This window comes from Hyperolius riggenbachi, chromosome 2 (genome assembly GCF_040937935.1).
Source record: "Hyperolius riggenbachi isolate aHypRig1 chromosome 2, aHypRig1.pri, whole genome shotgun sequence".
NCBI classification, from domain to species: domain Eukaryota; kingdom Metazoa; phylum Chordata; class Amphibia; order Anura; family Hyperoliidae; genus Hyperolius; species Hyperolius riggenbachi.
Window position 1 is genome coordinate 64758912 of NC_090647.1, and position 23145 is coordinate 64782056.

At 44.4% G+C, this 23145-nt stretch overlaps 1 protein-coding gene across 1 annotated transcript in view; it reads right to left on the reverse strand.

Moving 5' to 3' along the window:
- Positions 1-11681: 11681 nt before the first annotated feature.
- TRPC6 (transient receptor potential cation channel subfamily C member 6) overlaps positions 11682-23145 on the reverse strand; it is a 292360-nt gene continuing 280896 nt past the window's right edge. The window contains exons 10-12 of the mRNA XM_068266852.1: positions 20210-20293; positions 16081-16156; positions 11682-14349 (exon numbers count right to left, since the gene is read on the reverse strand). Coding sequence (XP_068122953.1) covers positions 14210-14349; positions 16081-16156; positions 20210-20293 — 300 coding nt within the window. The 3' untranslated portion in view covers positions 11682-14209. The remainder of the gene's footprint in view (positions 14350-16080; positions 16157-20209; positions 20294-23145) is intronic.

Here is a 23145-nt window from a genome sequence, read left to right on the forward strand (position 1 = left end):
CATTAGGCAGAGCGACCAGATCGCCCCCCTTTTTTCCCCACTAGGGAATGATGTGCTGGGGGGTCTGATCGCTCCTGCCTGCGTGTGGCTGGCGGGGGGGCACCTCAAAGCCCCCTCCACCGCAGGATTCCCCCTCTCCCTCCCTTCCCCGGAGATCGGAGGCTGCACAGGAACGGATCTGTCCTGTGCAGCCTCTAACAGGCTCCTGCCTGTCATGTGACAGCGATCCCCGGCCGCTGATTGGCCGGGGATCGCTGATCTAGTACAACGCTGCTACTGTTAGCAGCGTTGTACAAATTTAAACAAAGCGGATTATTTCCGCTTGTGTTTACATTTAGCCTGCGAGCCGTGATCGGCAGCCCGCAGGCTATTCGCGGAGCCCCCCGCCGTGAATTGACAGGAAGCAGCCGCTCGCGCGAGCTACTGTTTCCTGATTAATTAGCCTTCAGCCAGCGACACAGATGTGCGTCGCTGGTCCTGCAGCTACCACTTTGCCGACGCGCGTTATGAGTGCGCGGTCGGCAAGTGGTTAAGGAGCCATTCTCGCTCCGATACGCCGGAGTTTTTATCTGTATGCTGCGATACTGGATCATGGAATAAAGATTTTTCTATTTTCATCATAAAACATTGGTGAAGCAGGATTTCCTTTTTGCTTATTGGGAAACATTGGGTTGGATGATTTGTAGAGAAGCAGGAAAACTAAAAAACTTACTTGTATGTAAAATGGAATGTTTGTCACTGTGAGCTAGAAACTGCAGAGATCACACATAGCCAATGCTTGTTTACAGTCTTTATTGAGCACCTGAACTTCACCTACTGACCCCCTTTTGTTATCCTAATTCCCCCCAGAGGGAACAACAAACACTGTAGCCCCAGGCACCCATATGATCTCCACCCATTCAGCTGATTATTCATGACAGTCTCAGGTGAAAGTCAGTACAGTTTACCTGCTTAGGCAAATCGCACACTTGTATTGGTGCCATCCTCCTGCAGCAGGAGAGCGCAGGGCAGGACAATTGCACCACACTGTGTCTCCATGCCATAGTAGAAAAAAAGAACCAAACCAGTAAAGCTGCACCCAGAGAGAAATTTTTTATTGAAAAAATATGCATTATTACTAGTCAAGTAAACAGCATTACTATAAATATGGTTAATTCTTGGAAACATCTGAAACAGTGAAGAGACCCTGTCTGCTTATAACAACCAGTAACTGAATCTAAACATAACCACAATACAAATGTAAATTACCCCCATCTTAAACTGCCATCTTAACGACTTGGGTGCCCCGTGACAGTATATCTACGCACCAGCAGACTTTATCTTAGCACCCAGGGCGTAGATATACGCATCCCCGCTGTGACTATTGTTATTGTCCACGCTCCCGCTCACTTGTGCATGCGCTTCCTCCTGTGTGTACTCGCTGCCGCCCGTTAGCCTGGAGATCAATAAATGGGAATGCAATAATCGACGGCTTCAATGAGAAGCCGCGTTATTGTGAAAGAAAATAAATAAACATACTAAACTAATTTAAAATTAACTCCTTGCCGCCCACACTCTCACATAGTTACCTTAGGGACAGAACTTTTTTAATATGTATGTCAAGAAGGTATATTACTGTTATTTTTTTAAATATGGGCTTAATAAATAATTGACGCAAAACTGAAAAAATGTACCTTTATTTCCAAATAAAATATTGGCGCCATACATTGTGATAGGGACATAATTTAAATGTGTAATAACCGGTACAAATGGGCAAAAAAAATAAGCGGGTTTTAATTATGATAGTATGTATTATTTAAAAACTATAATGGCCGAAAACTGAGAATTAATGAATTTTTTCTGTACTATTCCCATAAGAATGCATTTAGAATAAAATAATTCTTAGCAAAATGTACCACCCAAAGAAAGCCTAATTGGTGGTGGAAAAAAAAACAAGATACAGATCATTTAGTTGTGATTAGTAGTAATAAAGTTATGGGGGAATAAAAGTGAAGAGCTCTGAGGGCTCATTCACACTAGAGGCGTTTTTGCCCTTTTTTTTAAGCGCAGGCGATTTTCAAAATCTCCCATAAAACGCTTGTGCGATGAATCTCTATGAGAAGGTTCATATCAGCGCGTTGCATCCGTTTTGTGGTCGGCAAAGTGGTTCCTGTACCATTTTTGGGGCGTTTTTGCTATAATGGAAGGTATAGGAAAAACACAAAACACTCACAAAATCGCTTTGTGCAGAGATAGCGTTTGTGTTTTTAAGAATAAATACATTGTATTTATTATTTTCAGGGTCAAAGAGTTCACTTCCTGACTTGCGCTTTTACCTGAAATGCAGCGCACAGTGGAGCTCCGGGAGGGGGAAAAAAGCGTACAAAAACGCAAAACGCTTGCATTTGCTTTTTCGATTAAGGCCTCTTTCGCAGTAGGACGTTGCGGTTTGATGCGACGTTAAAGTCGCGATGCAAATTTCAATGCAACGCCCCAAAAAAGTTGCAATGCAACTTAATGCCCCATTATCGTCGCATACAGTAGAGCATACAGGCAATGAAAAGTATGCTTCCAAGTCATTACTGAGCATGTGCAAACTGTCCAACGCAGCTAATAACGTGTATAACACACAGCATGCAGCACTTTCTAACAATGCTACACGTTACACACAAATGCAACGTGTGCACTGTGAATGTTGCACAGACTTTGCATTGCTGTGCGTTAGTCTGCGTTGAAACATTTTCTAACGTGCGACTTTAAGGTCACACTGTGAAAGAGGCCTCAAATATAAAATGAAACTGTGGGACATCTAAAAAAGTCATTTTTAGGAGAAGAAGGATAGATACAATTATTTTTCTCATTAGTTTATTTTCATATCGGATGTCCTTTAACCTCTCGCCAATGGGCGTGGATGCGGCGTCAGCCCCAGGACCGCCTAACGCCGATTGGCATAAAGTCCTGGGGCGAGGATTTGCAGGAGATCGCGCGCACTGATGCGTGCGTATCTCTGCTTGGATGACGGAGCTCCGCCATCAGTCTCCCAGCGGCAATCGTCGCTAGGAGACTGTTAGACGGTGAAATTGCCATCTATTTACACAGTACAGCGCTGTACTGCGGACAGCCGTGTGACACTGAAGCCTATGTCACACGGCAGCTGATCGCTGTCATAGGCTGGCTAGGGAAGGGAGGGTGGGTTATTTAAATATTTTTTAAAAATCGTTTATTTATTAAAAAAATAGTACTGTAAATATTTGTTAAAACAAAACATCCTGGGAGCCATCACAGCCCACCAACAGAAATATCTGTTGGTGGGCAGAAAAGGGGGAATGACTTGTGTGCTGAGTTGTATGGGCCCGCACCGAGGCCTTAAAGCTGCAGTGATCTATTTTGTGAAAAATGGCCTGGTCTTTAGGGGGGATTAAGCCCGTGGTTAAGCTACAGAACTCAACACAGCGATGTAGGAAAATGGATCCAGCATCGTCCCACCACGACGAGCGATCCATCCTCCTGCTGGCGGGTATGCACGACGTCTCGTGACGAGCGCGACCAAGACTTCAAACGACTGCGGTACTTCCTTGTATGTAGAATGTAATGTTTGTCACTGTGAGGGAGAAACTGCAGACATCACACATAGCCCACACTTGTTTACAGTCTTTACTGAGCACCTGAACTTCACCTTCTGACCCCCTATTGTTATCCTAATTCCCCCCAGAGGGAACAACAAACACTGTAGCCCCAGGGACTCATACAATCCCCACCCCTTCAGCAGATTGTTCATGAGTCTCAGGTGAAAGTCAGTACAGCTTAGCTGTTTAGGGTCCTATTACACTTAAAGAGGAAATTTATAGGCTCAAATCCACCACACAAATTTCCCGAAGATCTTCCCGACCAATTTTGTTTTTTTGAGCGACGAGCGATCCTCCGCCTTTAGCGACACATGCAACAATAACAACCATCACCACAGATTGAAATGTTAAGATCAACGCAAAGTACCACGATCACATGAAGTCTTGTTCACGCCTGTCATGTAACGTCACATGATGTCGCGCCTACCCGTTGGCAGGAAGATGTATCTGGGAGCGCTCGTCGTGGAGGGACGTGGCTAGATCCATCTTCCTACATCGCTGCAGCGAGTAGCTTTAAGGATCCAATCCGCCATGATGGTCATTATCGGCGTGCGTTGCTAAGTGTCATTAGCGCAATTGCGCGCCTTTACCTACGTCGTGAGATTACGGAAACAATTGCTCAAAAAATGACCGATCATCAGGAAAATTGGCGGGAAAACCGTGTGGTGAGTATGGGCCTTTACAGAGGTCATCAGCAGCTTCCTACTTGTGTCCTCCACGGTTGTGACTCCACCAACCCTTCACCTGCTAATCCTCCTATTGTTCCTCCACACAGGACACTATTAAGGCAGCCATACACTGGTCGATTACCACCAGATCGACCAGCAGATAGATTCCTCTCTCTGTGATCTAATCGGATCACAGAGGGATCTATTGGCTGCCTACACTGCAAAAAGATTTTGAATCAATTTCACTGTGAAATCGATTCACAATCTGTGGAGCTGCCGATGCCGCCGCCCCCAGCATACATTACCTGTTCCGCCGACACCAGTCCTCCGGTCCCTTCTCCGCGCTGGGCTTCGGCTTCACTTTACTTCCTGTTGGGGGAAGTTTAACAGTAGAGGGCGCTTTACTGTTTAAACTTCCCCCGACTGGAAGTAAGTGAAGCCAGCCAGAGCCCAGCGCGGAGAAGGGCATTCGAACGCTGCTATCGACGCACTCCCGACCCGCCAACGATCGAGCGAAATTTTCTGCGCGGACAGATGGACGGGATCGATTGATTTTGGACGGAAATCGGGCAATCGGTCAGCATTTGCGTATCGATTTCACAGCAGATTCGATCACAGTGATCGGATCTGCTGTCAGTCGGTAGGGAATCGAGTAAGTGTATGGGCACCTTTACACATTTATATATACTATGTGTGAAGAAGGGTCCTCACCCACCCCTTTTTTTAAAGCCATCACTTTTCTCCATTCTCGGTAGACTAAAAAGGATGCGTGAATTAGCACTTGACAACGTTTCCACTACAGCAGTTCCACCACAATTTTCCTCCGATCTCTTGGGTGTATGGCGCAATTGCAATGTATTTGCGTTTGCGATTTCTGATGGGAGGAAAATAACGGTAAAGGAAAATATTTTGAGTTTCCAAATTAACAAACAAAAAAACTAGAGGAGTGCAGGAGGTGCGGACCACACCACGTGTTTCCAGCAGAGGGGGTGACACCAAGGTCAAAGTTGGAAAAATAAATATACTTAGATCAGGCTAGAGCCTGATCTCCCTCCTGCTTAGGTCTTGATTCTTTTTTAGATGGGCAACTGACAAGCGGTGAATTCACTGCCTGCCCACTGCTCTCGTGCACCGGCCAGGTGCTTGTTAGTGCTTCGTACCGGCGCTGCACAGGTTGCCCCTCATAGAGTCAGATCCACAGCCGTGCTCAGACTCGTTGCGGTCCTCTGCTGCCGAGTAACGCCTCCGTGTGTCATCCAGGGGCGTATCTGGGTAATATAGAGCCTATGGCATACACTGAAATTGCCCCCCCTCCCCAGTCAGAGCCCTCTTCCCCTATAAAAACAGCCTCCTTTCCTGCATACGTAGGTTATGGTTGCTGTGTTTTGGCTCGGGATATAGCTGAAGTTACTTTTTTTCATCTTATTCCCTCTCTGTCCTCTTTTCTAACAGTAAGCCACGTGATCTCTACATACATAAATTAAGTAGCCATGTTCCCCATATAACAGAATTAATCTGATCTGAGTGATGGGGAGACACAGGGGCAGGCATGGCGGCGCAGCACAGGAGGAAACATGGCGCCCATGTTGCTGTGGCGCCCATGGCATGAGACATGCCTGTACCCCTCTAGATACGCCTCTGGTGTCATCACTTGACACGTGTGGTGTCACTGCCGCTGCAATTCAGCTGCATTTTACTTGCACCCAGACTGCACTGGCGGGCGGCAGTCGGGACGATGGACTGCTTGGCAAGCATCCAGTTTAGCCCGCAGGCTTCCCTCTACCTAGGTAAGTGCCCAATTGCAGCACTTTTTTTTTCCGCTACATATACACTTTAACAGAGTTGCTCAAATAGCCCTGATCGCGAGTACGAGTGATCACGAGCATGACTCCGCCCACTTCCGAATTGACTCGTGATCACGAGTAGAAAGGGATATCCGACTTGAGTGCGGTTTCGAGTCGAATAACCGCATGTAATCAGGAATAACGAGTCGACTTTAGCGGGTAATAGCAAAGCCCTCTTACATGCTAGAAACACCAAATTTGCAGGTTATGTTAAGAAGAACAAAAAAGACCTTATAGTTTTTGAGAAAATTGATTTTAAAGTTTCAAAGGAACAAAGTATATATGTAAATGCGGTAAATGACAGTTACTGAAGCAAACCTAACGGTAGTGTAAATTAACATATATCAGAAGAAAGAGTAATGGATTTCATGACGGGGTTTCCACCTGGAGCCACAACGCTTTGGTCAGGGACTATAAGGTCTTTTTGTTCCCTCTTGTTCCCACTGTTCTTCTTAAAGTGGACCCAAATCGAACATTTTTTTTAATTCAAAATATTTAGTTGCACCGCTCTGACACATACAAAGATAAATAAACACTCCTTCAAGCCTATGAGCATTTCAGTGCATGCTTTTCACTCTTCTCTTTTCATAACTAGGGTTATACAGGTGGCAGCCATTAGCAATTCCTCCTTTGCTGGACACCTCATACTCCACCAGTTTGCCGGATTCTGTCCCGGCAATATGAAAGGAAGGGAGGGGTTCCTCCAATAAATGTAAAATATTTTATATTTGTCATCATGCAGCTGAAAAAAGGCTGCTATTTATTATTATAATTTAGAAAATAGATTTTATTTCTGAAATCTTGTATTTTTAATTTGGGTCCGCTTTAACATAACCTGCAAATTTGGTGTTTCTAGCATGTAAGGGAGCTTTGCTATTAACCGCTAAAGTCGGCGGGTTTTCAATCAGGAATACCGACTCATGATCCCGAGTAACTCGATCACGGATGCCGACCACGGATTCCGATCACGAACTCTGATAATCGCAAAAAACAGCTCGTGATCATGAGTTAGTCGTGATGAGCACCGCTGCATTTTAACCCTTTAGCAGCCAATTTATTTAGAGGCTTGCAAGTGCTCCAGGCCAATTTATTTTAGCCCATTTTTTTATTTCTAATTTGTTACATTTCTCTGCTTCTAATTAATTCTGCTGAAATGTTTATCCATGGTCACTTGTCACCAGGGGGAAGTGTGAGACAATAACAGAGGACTTCTGCTTTTAGTTTCTTGGTTTTCTGCTCAGTAGAGAGAGATCAAAGCATTCCAAGAATTTGCAGCACAATGAGATCTGCCAACTGAAGTCAAAAGCAGTGCACTTATCTGAGAAGAGATAACACTGTTGTAGTTGCTAATGGTATAAGAAAGGGATGGGGATTCATTTTAACACCTACATCAGCACTGTTGATGATAAGCATAACACAAGATGCATGAGTAGCAAAACAACAATATGACAGGTACTATTAATATGCTAATTGAGATGTAATTGTTTTAGATTTGGTTTGTATGGATTGTTTGATTTTCCTGACAATATTTTGAAGCGTTAACACCCAGGCTGTACATAAACAGTCTAATATTTTTTCTAGACAGTAACTAACTACACACCTCACATTAGAATTATAGGAAGGGTCTGTTATGTGGGTTCTAAAGTTTGGACCAGTGAGGTGTAACCAGCTGATGGCTGGATAGTGTAATGGGTAAGGGCTCTGCCTCTGACATAGGGGACCTGGGTTTGAATCTCAGCTCTGCCTGTTCAGTAAACCAGTGCCTATTCAGTAGGAGACCTTGGGCAAGTCTCCCTTACACCGCTACTGCCTATAGAGCATGTCCAAGTGGCTGCAGCTCTGGCGCTTTGAGTCCGCCTGGAGAAAAGCATTATATAAATGTCCTTTGTATTTATATGTGTATCCTTTACAGACTTGTTTTGAGAAACATCATTTGTGAATATAATTTATTATTGGTGTCTGCAAAATGAATGAATGTAGACTATGATCTGCCTATTCACAAGATTGGAGGCAAAAGAGGCCTTGCCTGGGGCACAAAAATAGCCAGAAAATGACCCTTCACCATTGCCACACTGACCCAGAGACAAGACAAAGGTAAGAGGAAGGATGGACATGTTGCTCTTTTCTCTGATGCCTCTCTCCTCATCATTCAGCCTGGCAGAGCTTTGTACAGCAAATACCCTATGTGTCCCAAATATTGAAACCGTTCCTGGATGTACTGTAAATATGGCACCAGACTCCAGATTGATCCAAACACCAGGGTGGCGCTTACATGGGGCAAATGGGCAACTGCCTCGGGCCTGAGAACCTGCTGACCCCTCCCCCCGGTCGCAAACCCCCCCCCCAAGTGAGTAGTGGTCTCCTTAGCTCCTGCAGAGTATTTCCATTCGAAGCAAACTTACCAGTCCTGCTGGCACACTTCCCCATCATACACAGAAACCATCCAAAAAAAGCCAACGTTTCGTGACCACACATGACCCCTTTTTCAAGACAAAGCTTAACCAAGTCAAGTATCTGTTTGCCTCTTTAATAGGACTAGAACATAGGTTCATCAATCATGTGTGTTCACCTCAGTGCCCTCACAAAGCTGCACCAGATCAATATATCTATGTTCTAGTACTGTTAAAGCGTCAGAAAGCTACTTACCTTGTGCAGGCTTTGCCTTGAAAAAGGGACCCTGTGTGGTACCGAAATATTGGCTTTTTTGGGTGGTTTCCATGAATAATAAAGATCAGTATAGGAAGTGCAAGCTTTTCTTAAATTGTACACACTATGAGAGGCGTTATCCTCAATTCAGCTGCAGCACTCCTGCTATAGGGGACTAAACCAATAGTGAGTGCGAAACAATTCCTATTGCCACACTCATCCATCAGTCTATGTGCTTCTGTCTGATCTGATTAGCTGCATGCTTGTTTTAGGTTTGTGATCATGATTTGAGGCAAGGCCACACAGGCCATGGCCTAGGGCACCAAGAACTAAAGGGGAGGGCAGTGGGGCTGCCACACTCAGGCAATTAAATTGCCAAGTATGTAAACCTCAGCGGTCACACACCCAATTCGTGGCAGTGAAGCACAGTACAGGATCGTGGAGAACAGCACACGACGGGGGAGAACAGAACAGGTTGGGAGAAGCACACGACTGGGGTACAGTAGGATAGGACGAGGGAAGCACAGGACTGGGGGACAGTAGCACAGGAAGAAATAAGCACAGGACTGGGGGACAGTAGCACACGAAGAGGGAAGAACAGGACTGGGGGACAGTAGCACAGAAAGAGGGAAGCACAGGACTAGGGGAGCATAGCACAGGAAGAGGGAAGCACTGGACAAAGGGAGCACAGGACTGGGGGACAGTAGCACAGGAAGAGGGAAGCACAGGACTAGGGGAGCATAGCACAGGAAGAGGGAAGCACTGGACAAAGGGAGCACAGGACTGGGGGACAGTAGCACAGGAAGAGGGAAGCACAGGACTGGGGGACAGTAGCACAGGAAGAGGGAAGCACAGGACTGGGGGACAGTAGCACAGGAAGAGGGAAGCACAGGACTGGGGGACAGTAGCACAGGAAGAGGGAAGCACAGGACTGGGGGACAGTAGCACAGGAAGAGGGAAGCACATGACTGGGGGACAGTAGCACAGGAAGAGGGGAGCACAGGAAGAAAAAAGCACAGGACCGGAGGAGCACAGGAAGAGGGTAGCACAGGAAGAGGGAAGCACAGGACAGGGGGAGCACAGGAAGAGGGAAGCACAGAACAGAGGGAGCACAGGAAGAAAAAAGCACAGGACAGAGGGAGCAAATAAAGAGGAAAGCACAGGACCGGGGGAGCACAGGAAGAGGGAAGCATAGGACAGGGGGAGCACAGGAAGAGGGAAGCATATGACAGGGGGAGCACAGGAAGAGGGAAGCACAGGACTGGGCGGCTGTGGTTGGTAACAGTGACAATTGGGCAATAACATGTTCAAATCTAGCCCTAGGACTGCCAGGCAATTGGTATTGGTTAAAAGGAAATAAGTATGGCAGCCTCCATACGCCTCTCACTTCAGGTTCCCTTGAGGCTGGATTCACACTTCGATGCAATGCGTTGAGTTGTGCCGCGTTGCATCCCACTGAAAAAAGCATTCTGCAATGCAACACGACGCAACTCAACACATCAAACTGTGAATCCAGCCTAGATAAACCCAAAGTCCTTCAACATCACGTTATTTCCCATAATGATGTCACTCAGCCATCTTCAGTTTATTCAATAAAGCTTTATTAACTCAATTTTTTTTTACAAATAAAAATACAGCTTTGTCTCTGTACACTGGGCAATGTATAAGATATATAACTTCCATAAAATGTATATTGTGTATTCTGCAGGCTGCACTTCTTGTTCAATGATTGGAAATCATAAGTTAAACAGATATGGCTTTGGCTAGAATAGATAATCCTATATGTTTTACACGTGGGCCACTAAGTACTATTTAGCTTTATTACGCTACATGACCGATGCCATCGCCTTCTCCGGATCAGATATCATCATATACATCATAACAATGAATAGATATTACATAATGAGAGGAGCAGCTGTTCTTTGATAGCGTTCACTGGATCTAATATATATCCAAGGGTGGGGTAAATAAATGGGTACATACTGTATATAAGTAGTGATAATAATAGGAATATCGGGGCTCATAGTGTCTGATAGTATCCTGGATGTATACTGCACAAACAGTACTTCAGATTTCATTCAGTTGGATAAAAAAAATAAATCAGAATTTCAATTATCTGATCGCATTCGAATAAAAAGTATTACATGTAATTGGTTCTTAAAGCGGGGCTGAACTCAGAATGTCCTCTCTGCTCTGAAAAATATCCAACAGCATAATAACCTTTAAACAAAAAAACATTTCTTTGATACAGCTGATACAAATCCTGCAATAAATCTGCAGTGTGTCTACTTCCTGCTTTCATGGAAGCAGACATATTGTTTACAGCCTGTGCTTTCAAATGAGCTTATCTGCCATCTCTGCTGTGGCAGTCATGTGACACAGGGGAGAGATCAAATTACAGGTGTGATTAGTTACAGATGAGGGGGGAATTAGACAGGCTAAACTATCTAAATACATTCAGGGTGCATTTTTCTATGTTTTCCTTCTGTCCTGTGCAAGAGTTCAGGTCCCCTTTAAAGCAATTCTGAGGTGGCATGTAAAACAAAAGTAATAATACTCACCTATGCAGAAAGAAGGTTCTAGATCTCATCTCTCGGGGTACTGGTTCCCCTGCTGTCCATCGTTTAAATTTTCTGCCTCCGGGAGCAGGGATGGGCTTTTCAGTATTCAAAATTACTACTCGAATTCGAAATTAAATGAGGCTTGATTGCCTCAGGTGTGACCACAAGAGACGGGGGGGGGGGGGGGGGGGTTACTTACCCAGATGTCCGTCGGCTTCCATTCGTCTCAGTCCACTCGCACACCACCTATGGGATGCGTTCCATAACTCACTACCACACTTCCTCCTTCAAGCCGGAAGGAGGAAGTATAGTAGTGAGATGTGCAATGCGTCCCATAGGTGGCATGCGAGTGGAGTGAGATGCATAGAAGCCGACGGACATCTGGGTAAGTAACCCTCCGTGTCCCTCAGTGTCAGAGGACACCGAGGGACCTGAAAAAGAGTAGATTATGTTGCAGAGTTAGAAAGCTACATGTCCATAAATGCCATAAACTGGTGGCCTTTCAATCTGGATTTTAACACCTCCAGAGATGGAGCTATCCTGACTGAGTGTGGTAAGGAGCTCCAAAGGTTAGAGGCAGCATGACAGAAGGCTCTGGTTCCAACCAATGAGCTGCACAGAGTGGAAATAGGGTGTAAACTGACACAATCTATATGTATTTCGTTGATGGCAGCACTCTGGGATGGCTGTTTTTATCAAGGTGACAAAGCAGAAGTAAAGTTTGCTGAAATCCTTGTCCAATGTTGATTGGAACTGAAGGGATGGCTTTCTTAGCAACAAAAGGGGAATTTAATTTTAAAAAATATTTTGTTGACTCCACTGTGATCATCACGTCTTAGCATGCTTGGCCAGTAGGAAGTGGTCAAGAGAGCCAACGTGACAAACCAATGACAGCTGACTGTGTACAGATGAAGAGTAAAAATGAGAAACTTTTTTGATTAAGGAAAAAAACATTTGCTCACAGTGAGTCTGTATGCGTATCTAAGAGTCTGAAAGAGAAGCCGAGGTGAATCTCGGGTAAGAAAACATATACTTCCTGAAGAGGAGGGAAGCCTATGGATCCTGTAGAGGCTTCAGATGTCCTTGCCGCTGCCACCACTCGCCAGGACCCTTCAGAAGATCTGGACCGTGCTCCTCTTCAGGAATGAGCACGGCCATACTGCGTCTGCATGAGTACGGCCGTCAGGCGTAACAATCACCCCTGCGACCTCTGAGGGCCCAGAGGCTTTGGGGGCCTCTCCTCCTCCCTCTCCCCAACCGCACCGAATTAGCAAAAAAACCTCCCCATTCGCTCACAAAATCCGCCCCTGCCTCCTCCTCCCACCATGCAGAGTAACGAGTAGTGGGAATGTCTGAAATTTTTTCCTGCTTCCAGACGCTGCTCCACAGCAGAACACTCCCTGCTGCCATTCGCTGGCTCCCAATCATGTGACCCTCATTAGGTTCGGGACCAAGAGGGCACCCCATGCTATCATTTTTGCAGGGTGGTGGGGCATATTAAGTCTACTTACACCCCTGACGACCGAGTCTGCACAGTAAACTGGACCCACTCGTGCACAAGCGGCTCTGTGCTACTGCACAAGCACGTGCATGAAGCCCTTGTAGGATTTGTTCTGATGTCAGCAAGCAGGAAAGGAGGCCCAGAGGACGGCGTAGGAAGCCACTACAGGATCCGGAGACTACCCTTTTCTTCAGTAAGTACAGGGTTTCCTACACAAGGTTTGCCTCAGGTACTCTATTAGAGCACAAAGAGGGTAAGAGGCACCCAGGAGAGCATAAAACAGGTAAAACAAATAAAAGAGATAAAGGGGGAGGTGGCTTACCTCGATAATGAAAAATTCATATATAAACATAATGCATTTTTAATAAGCACAGGCAATGCGTTTCATAAGTCTCTGCCCACTTCCTCAGGCTGAAGGGTTTCAAAAGACAGGTGTATACTGTGTATATATATATATATATACTGTATATATTAATTTGTTGTTATTGAAGTAAGCCACCTCCGCCTCTTTTATTTGTTTTAAACTCATTTTTATACACTCATGGGAGCCTCTTACCCCCTTTGTGCTTGCGCCCCTCCTTGTGAGGGCTAAGTCTGGTCACCACAGGGCTGATGCCACATGTCATTCTACTACTGCTTTTCAAGAATGCGACCATCACCACCCTCTCTAGGTAGCCGAGTGGAGTTGGGTTTGTCCATCTCCACTTCCTTCCAGTGGTTGGTTGCTCCCTATGCAACTTTCCTTTTTGAGTATTAATTTCACCTAATTTTCATTTTATCTACTTTGTAACATACTGCACCATTTGGGCTCCCGTTGTCTCTGTATTTTCTTCTTAGGGTGCATTGGTCACCCTTCCACACAGTACTCCATTAGTGGGATAGTTGGCCACAGTAACTGTCAGAACAGTTTGGACTTTGTGCTGAGAGTTTACAGTACTGAAATGAGCAAGGCTAACCTGTAAGTGTTTAAATAACACATTGTCCATAGAGCTCCTGCAGAAAATAAAGAGCTAACTAGAGATGGTCAATGAAATGCAAACAATTCTGTCTTGCCTGCAAATCTTATGCAAATTGTATGAAGCCTGGAATTGGTCCAGTCAGTTTAAGTAGGAAGTGAACCTGATTGGCCCAATTTCAAACTGCTTTCAATTTGCATGAAATGTGCAAGAATTTGGAATTATTTCCACCTCATTGACCAACTCTAGAGGTAAAGGCTGAATATCTTCAAGCAAACCTGCATTTGCAGGTCAATGGAAACACATTAGCCAGGAGAGCCTCTTTAAACCAGACACTTTGATAACGGAGGGCCCTTGTCACATGGGATGCTCCTTTCCCAGTCTTGCAGTCATGTGGCATTATCTAGATATGTAGTACAGTCACTGGGCTACTGTAGTTTAGGGTCAGTGGACATTCTTTCTCCGAGCTTCCTGATGAGTTCTGCCAGGTCCTCTGTGTTGTGGGATTTCTCCTCCAGAAGTTCATAGCGTAGACTTGAGATGTCCTGCTTGATCTCCTTCAGTTCACCTGAAAGCAGTTAAAGGAAAAATGTAAATATCTGCAGAGACACTGAAGAGCAGATGGCAAGTATGTTGATCATGGTTATACAAAGGTGTTTTACAAGAAGGGAGTTAATACTTTAAAAGTCTGGTAGTAGTCCTGGACATGCCAGCCTCTATGGCCGGGACCGAAGAGCACAGAGGTAGGGACCAATTTTGGCTTTTTTTCTGGTGCCTTACCAGATTGGTTCCCTCCTCTGAATGCTCCTCTGGCTCCCCCCCCCCCCCCCCCCCCATAGAGTTGGACATGTCCAAGGCTACTACCAAACCTTTAAATTATTAACACCTTCCTCGTGTGATGGATGATACATGTGCAACATTTATTTGGGGTATCTACTCTATTGAATGGTACGGTTTGAGATTATTTGACGAAGTGGACATGTGTAATCTTCTATCTGGGAGAGATCTATGTATGTCTCCAGATACTCACGGAAATCTGCACCTCTACTACATGCCTCTGAAGAAGTGACCTCTTATGGTTGTGAAACATGCGTCAGGCTGGGTTAAATGACACTGTCGTGATGCATTGTTGTGTTTATTCTGCCTGTCCACACGTTTTTATACGTGTTCTTGTCAAGGCCAGTTTTAGACTTTTTGCTGCCTGAAGCAATACATTGTGAGAAAGCCTCCCCAGTCCTTCAAGACATCATCTCCTCCCTGCTGGCTCAGAGCATCTGATCCCCAGGATGCCGGGTATGTGTTACACCAACGCCACATCACTCACCTGTTCTGAGCAGATAAGCGATGGGATCACCAGCCACATGTGAAGTCATTCTTCCTCTCTGACTACAGTAGCGCCTCATGTGACCCAGCAGCACGTAACAGGTCACATGAGGCACCACTGTAGCCACGGATACAGGACGATGGTTGGGTGGATGGAGATCCCATTGCTGGAACGCTGAGAGCAGGTGAGTGAAGTGGCACTGCGGAGGGGAAGGGAGCCGCCTCTTGCCACCCTCTAATTGTTGCTACCCAGAAGCATGTGATTCATGTTCATGAACCGCCCCAGTTCTTGTTCAATGCTATTGTGTATGTAGAGGGGTGCGATATTGCTGTTATAATGATCTGGTTGTAAAAATGTCGATTGTGAACCATGAGATGTACATTCTACAGGAGACAGTCCAGAGCCATAGTTGCCTGTAGCGTTTTACAATATCCCATCAGGCTCCCTGAAAGATGTGTAATACAACAGTTCTGGTCCCACCAGGCAGCTATAGTGCTATAAAATTGGCCGTTAGCTCCAAACTTTTCTAGGTTTTTTTATATCGCAGTCAGTGGAAGATCATTTCCCTCGGTGGTGCATCAATGCAATTCCATAATACACAGGGCTTGATTCTCAAAAGCGTGCTAAGTGTTAGCACGCCAGTGAAAAGCCACTTAGCACGTGCAAACTGGCTCTGCACGCGCTAATATGCGCTTAAGAGTTTGCGCGCATAAAGTTTTGCGCGCACCACTTCGCGTGCAAACTCAGCTGCTTCGCGTGCTAAGTAGCGTGATAAGCATACTTTGCACGCAAAGCGGTGCACGCAAAACTTTTACACGCGCTAAAATAGCACGTGAACAGTAACAGTTTTGCCGTGCAAACTACTTAGCACCCTAGTTTGCACGTGCAAAGCTTTTAGGCATGCTAACTGTGTTAGCACGCTTTTGTGAATCAAGCCCACAGTGTACACACTAGTGGTGAATCCCCTTCACTTACCTTCATTGACTTCATCATTTTCCTTGTCAACCTGAGCTTTTAGCACGTATCGCTTGATAAGACGCTTCATTATTTTCTAAGGAAGAACAAAAATTTACATTAATAACTCATAACTAAGCTTTATTTAATAAGAACAGCAGTAGTGAGGTCATAGGTGTAACTACAGGAGAGCAGCTCCTGCGACAGCAGGGGGGCTTCAGAGCTGTAAGTGGGCCCCAACTACTTCATCACTCTCCGTGATAAACGGTTCCATCCTTCAGATCAGGTGTTTTCGTGGCTACACTTGTTATGGGTGTGAAGATTATGATGTCCACACTTGTTTTACATCCCTTGCAAGATGGGTTCCAACAGAAGTGACACCAAGAGCCCAATATAGTATAGTATGTACTGGTAAATGGATGATGATTAAAGAGTACAAAATTATACTCACAAACCAGGGTTACCTCCTAGGCAACCACTGTATAGGCAGGTGGGGAGATTAGACCTCTCCTCACTCAGGATTAAGAAGTCACTCTCTGTAAATAGGAAAAAGGGGGTTTGCCCCTCCACCGGGGGTGGATACAAGTATTCTGCATTGTAAACAGAGGCGCCAGAAGTATAAAATCAGCTAAAATGGTTAAAAATGCTTGGAAGGCAGTGGTGGACTTACCTCCGATAAGCAGACACAAAAACTGTCAATTTCAACAGACGTAAATTTATTGGTATAGTCCACAAAATGTTGCAACACGTTTCACAGGTATAGCCCTGCTTCTTCAGGCAATAAACAAGGGGAAGCACACAACAGTTGTATGTCAGGGATGCACCAGGCGCCTCTGTGATGTGTTCCAAGGTTGTGATGGGTTCCAAGATGCGCCCCCATGCTGTGAGGGTCACTAGGGGTTGGCAAGGGAAAGGGTGTGAACACTCGGGGGACCATCAAAGTTTTACCGGTGGGCCTCAAAATTTGTAGTTACGCCTCTGAGTGTAGTTATACTGTACATACCAAAACACTATCACAACCACGATATGCAAGTGCGTTTTAAGAAATAAAAATCCTGCTTCAACCGTTCCTTACCTTAAGGGGGTGCCCACTAATGATTCAATTTTTTTTGTCCAATCTAACCATTTCTATGTAATATAAGGCACTGAATAAAGTATCCATTCAATATATTTACTCAGTTTACTCTTCTACTATACAGGCAGAAAAGATCGGATCATTAGAGTCCACTAGAGCCAGACCGTCAACAAGGCAAACCTAGGCAGTTGCCTAGGGCCAGGAGAAATTCTAGGGTGCTTAGTGGAAGCTAGCCCTCACTAGGGATGATCAATGAGACACAAATATTTCTGCGTTATTGCCGGATTATGGAAATGTATATGCAAATTTATTCAGCTTGAAAAAGTAACAATCAAGTCCCACCCAGGTTTGAATTGATTGGTCCGTTTTCAAGCTGCATACATTTGCATACACATTTACATAATCCTGCATGAACGTAGAAATATTTGCATCTAATTATTCATCCGTCCTCACAAAATCTTACTAAGCCAGGTGACCATCAGCGCTGGGCAAAAACTGCTATCTTGCCTAGGGCCCCATTTCATCTTTTTATCTCAAAAAACAAGATATTTTTTTTTTTCAAATTTCCCAGCATTCCTCTTAACATACGCAGCAATTTTGGTGATGATAGCATGTATGGGGGCTTTGCTATTAACCGCCAAAGTCGGCATGAAATTACGCAAAATGGATTACGTTTACATGCAAACTTAATTTCCCCAAATTTCGCATTACAATTTTGCATCATAATTGCGAATTACGAATATGCAAAATTTGTGCTCATCACTAGTTCCAGGTGTGTGATTTAGACACCACTGCAGCTAAACAGATCAGCAGGACTGCCAGGAAACTGATATTGTTTTAAAGGAAATAATTATGGCAGCCTCTTACTTGAATTCAAGTCGACCACATGTAAAAGTCGACCTCAATATTTAAGCTGCAATTTTTATTGACTCAAGTATAAGTCTACCCAGCAAAGTTAATGGCTGCACTTGGGGACCAGGAAGAATTAACACCTGCACGTGGGGTCTAGGAGGGGTTAATGGCTGCACTGCATGCAGTATTGCAGCCATTTACCCCTCATGTCCCTTAAGTGCAGCCAATAACTCCGACAGGCCCCCAAGTGCAGCAATTATTCACTTCCCTTCCTGCAGACCAGTATTTCCTCCCTGCCCCTTTCCTTGTTGTGGCCAAGACTTTCAGACCCGTGCTTTCTTGGCATTTCTGTTATCAAGAAAGTGTCAATTGCTGCAAATGGGAATGTCACTAATAGAACACACATAACTCAGTGTGCTCAGTGCTGCCTGTGACTCGTGTATAAGTCGACCCCTATACTTTGATTTAGTGAGTCAGACCTACATTTTTAGACTTTCACTCAAGTGTATACAGTACTTTAAAGGGAACCTTAACTGAACGGGTGGTAAAGAGTTTCACTTACCTGGGGCTATTACCCGGGACAGTTAAAAATGGCGCACAGCGCCAGGGGAATAAGAAGGGTGCCCCATAGACTTGCATTATATAACGCTATTTAGCGTTATAAGTGTTAAAAAATGGCGCAGGCAGTGTGCCTTACACTTATAACGCTAAATAGCGTTATAAAGCTTAAAAATTTCTGAGGACAGAGGGGTTGGGGGGAAGAGAGAGGCAGCGGACACTGGAGGGCATAGGCAGCGGACGAAGATGTGTGCAATATGCATACGTTACCTTGTCCCGGGCCGCCGATCGCTCCTTCCCTCCGCTCCTTCACTTCCTCCATTCGTTTACTGTAGTCCTGCAGCCGGCCAATCACCATGCGGTTTCAGTCTCCGCATGGTGATTGGCCGGCTGCTGGACTACAGCAAACAAACTAGAAAGTGCAGGAGCGGAGGGAAGGAGCGATCGGCGGCCCGGGACAAGGTAATGTATGCATATTGCACACATCTTCGTCCGCTGCCTATGCCCTCCAGTGTCCACTGCCTCTCTCCCCCAACCCCCGCTGTCTCTTTCCCACAACCCCTGCTGCCTATACTAGCGACCCGCAGCCCCCTGCTTGCTTTAATGGCGTACCGTGCTGAAATAAATGTAGCATAAAACGCTATTTACCGTTTTAATGTATTTTCGGTAAATAGCGTTTTATGATACATTTATCGGCAGAACGGTGCGCCATTTTTCTCCCTGCGCCATTTTTAGATGAACCCCTATTACCAGCCCCCTGCAGCAGTCCTGTGCCCTCGGCGCCGCTCTATAATCCTCCAGTCCGCCGCTGTCACTTAGTTTCATTTTTGACGACTCACCAGTCGGCCGGCCGCCATGCGTATTATTGGACGCATTCCCTACTGCAATTAGCGCTGTTGCGCACCGCAACGCGTACAAAAATACACGTTGCTGCATATCTACGCGTGCGGAATACGGCAACGTGTATTTTTGTACGCGCTGCGGTCCGCAACAGCGCTAATTGCAGTAGGGAATGCGTCCAATAATACGGCGGCCGGCCGACTGGTGAGTCGTCAAAAACGAAACTAAGTGACAGCGGGGGACTGGAGGATTCCAGAGCGGCTCCGAGGGCACAGGACTGCTGCAGGGGGCTGGTAATAGCCCCAGGTAAGTGAAACTCTTTACCCCCCGTTCAGTTAAGGTTCCCTTTAAAGGTCTCCCGAGGCAAACAGTGTTATCTATTTTTACTTACCCGGGGCTTCTTCCAGCCCCTAGAAGTCATTTGTGTACCTCGCCACATCTCCTGCCCTCCTCGGTGTCCAACTCGCTGCCTGTAAGGATCAACAACCCATCAGCGGGTTAGCTTTTCTTGTCACCGGGCGCGTACTGCGATGGGTGGGTGATCTTCACAGGTGGCCAGCAGGACACCAAGAAGGGCCAGAGCTGCAGCGAGGGACCTAAATGTTTGTCTTCTAGGAGCTGGATTAAGCCTCAGGTACCGTAATAGTGATGTTCCCTTCGGGAATAAAATTGTAGTCCTTTAAATACATTTAGCCTGGTCACAGACACGCCTCCTGCATGCCTGCTCAGCTTAGAATGACTGACACCACCATATCACTCAACCCCCCGGACCTGCTGGGAAATATGGAATCCTATAATTCGTTGACCTGCCTTTTATATACTTACCTGATATCTTGATGGTGTCTGATTTATGTTGTTCAGGTTACCATCTTCTGAACTTCTAATGCTTGAGTGCTTGCTTTGTCCCAACTAAACAAAAAAGAACACAGCTTTAATACTACAGGTACTACAACCTGACGGTACAGCAAGCAAATCACTCTCTGAACGTCACCTGCGGTAACAGCTAAGCCTATGTCATTTAATTTAACCACGGAATATGATGGTGCTTTATAAATCAATTATAATAATAATGACCACAAAAAAAGAAAAAAAAAAGATCGGTAATTGAAGGTTGTTGTAAATAAGTCACATCTAGACCTAAATGAATAAAAAATAAGATTGGAAATTTCAACTAGTTCAGCACTGCCCTGAAATGCCCACCAGCAGTTGTGTGGACTCCTCCCCTTGATAGGTAATAGAAAGAAAAAACAAGCATATTGTAACTCCCTGTTAGTTATGTGGACTCTGGGAGTTCTCTATATAAAGGGGATAGGTCACCGACCCGTATATAACATAAATCAAACAAAAAGAGATCGATAAGAACCAGAGGCGCCAAAAAGGGTAAAAACACAACGAAAATTAAAAAACTGGGGGAGACATAAATCACGACTCACCACCCATAGAGACCAAGAACCAGTATGAGACTTAATGTTCAGTCAGAACAAAAACAATTTATTGGTACTCCCAGGTGCTACGCGTTTCACGGGATTTCCCCGCTTCCTCAGGCAATCAAACAGGAGCACAAGCAAATAGGGGTCTGGTATGAGCTCAGCACCTGGGAGTACCAATAAATTGTTGTTGTTCCGACTGAACATTAAGTCTCATACTGGTTCTTGGTCTCTATGGGTGGTGAGTCGTGATTTATGTCTCCCCCAGTTTTTTAATTTTCGTTGTGTTTTTACCCTTTTTGGCGCCTCTGGTTCTTATCCTCACTACAAAGCGATCCACCTATGGTGGCAAGGATTCTTCCTAATTTCTTTCTACAGAGAGCGACATCTTATACCTGAGTGGGGTCAGGTTCTAATTCTCCCCACTGGCACATGGAGTGGTTGCCTAGGGGCAACCCATGTTTGTGAGTATAACTTTTTTAAATTAATCTTGTTATTATTATCCAAAAATACCGCACCATTTGGGCTCTCGGTCTTTTGTTTTTGTTTTTGAAGTGCAAAAAGAGATCGAGATCCCCCTGCATAAACTTAGAGACTAATATGTCCTATGCAAAACAAAACCAAGGTACAATCGATGACAATCTATATTACTACAAAAATGATAAAATCATCTAAAAACAAGGCATGATCCTGAGAACCTCCTCAACCATTAGTAGCTGAGATAACATAACATCATGAATGAGCATGCATGCATCACATTAACCATAAACATGAATACGGTACTGGTTGTCACAAGGCCAGAAAATAATGACCGTGAAAGGTTAATGTATGTGGCGCATGCTGTCTATCCAATATCACCATCAAACGGTTATTCTATGTACATATTCAATAAATACTACTACCACTACTGCTGCTGCTGCTACTACTACCTACTATTACTACTACTACAACTACTACTGTGCTAGTGCTTGATATATCTAAAAGGAAATAAATATGGTAGCCTTCATATTCTTCACACTTCAGTTGTACTGTATTTTATCCTAAAAAAAATACAATATACCGTAACTATAACCTATAGTACTAAAAGTTTACCACTAGATGGCAATCTTTGTCTGCTTTTGCATTTACACTCAGCTATTTTGACAACTAATTGGCAAATCTGTCATAAGGCAATAATGGCAGTAATGTTTTTTTTTTATTTGTAATGGTTTAAATTTCCTTAGTTATTCATGACAAACAAGAAGACACCAGACTTGGTTAAAAATAATGAACTATATATAGCCTTCTATAAAGAAAACACTGTATCTGTGATTGTTAATATTATTTCACCACTAGGTGGCAGTCTTAGAATACAGCAACAGCAAAGGATTAACAGTTATTTTGACAAATGTCTAGCTGGCAGCCGCATCTGTCTTGCTAATAATAACATTCTTTACCCAAAGTGAATATTGACTTGTATCTTCTGTCCCTACAGGTTTATGATAAAATAATCAGGAAATACTGCCAGTGCCAGCCATGAAGATCTCTTGCTAAGGATCTCTCTCTATATGGCTCTTTATTACATTCTGCTTCATTCTGATGATTCTAATTAAATTATTATGTTACATTGCAGCAAACAGAAACCATTTACAAAACAAAACTGGCATTCATTATAGCAGTATTGATATCAGTAATAACCATCATGTAATAGAAGATGGAGTGCAAACCATGAATCATAATAATAAGATGAATAGCAACAAGTAGCAGTAATATTACTGCCCTTTTAAAGTGAACCCGAGGTGAAAATAAACGGATGAGATAAAGAACTGTATTTATCCTCCGACTCCTAAAAATCACCTTTTTTAGATATCCCATGGATTAATTTTACATTTAAACATTTACAAAGTAGATTGGATGTGTTGTTGTCTCTGCTCAATACCAGTCTATTAGGTGCCCCAGAGTTAAAACACATTAACTATTGGCCTTTTTCCATCTCTCCCCTGCCCTCAGAAGTTGTATTCTGCCAGGAAAAGTTTTATGGCTGTATTTTGCTTATCAGAGATGTTTACTATTCCCAACAAGATACCGACAATACAGAAGCTGTCACTTGCATGTCTGAAAATTAACTCTTTCAGGCAGCAATATAACAAGTATAACAGCCTGGCTATTAATATGTTTTGTACTGTACATGCACATGTCTATCTTATCAAGTCTCATGTAGCCTCAAAACTAAAAAAAAGGCACCTTTATTTCCAAATAAAATATTGGCGCCATACATTGTGATAGGGACATAATTTAAATGGTGTAATAACCGGTACAAATGGGCAAATACAACAAGAGGGTTTTAATTATGAT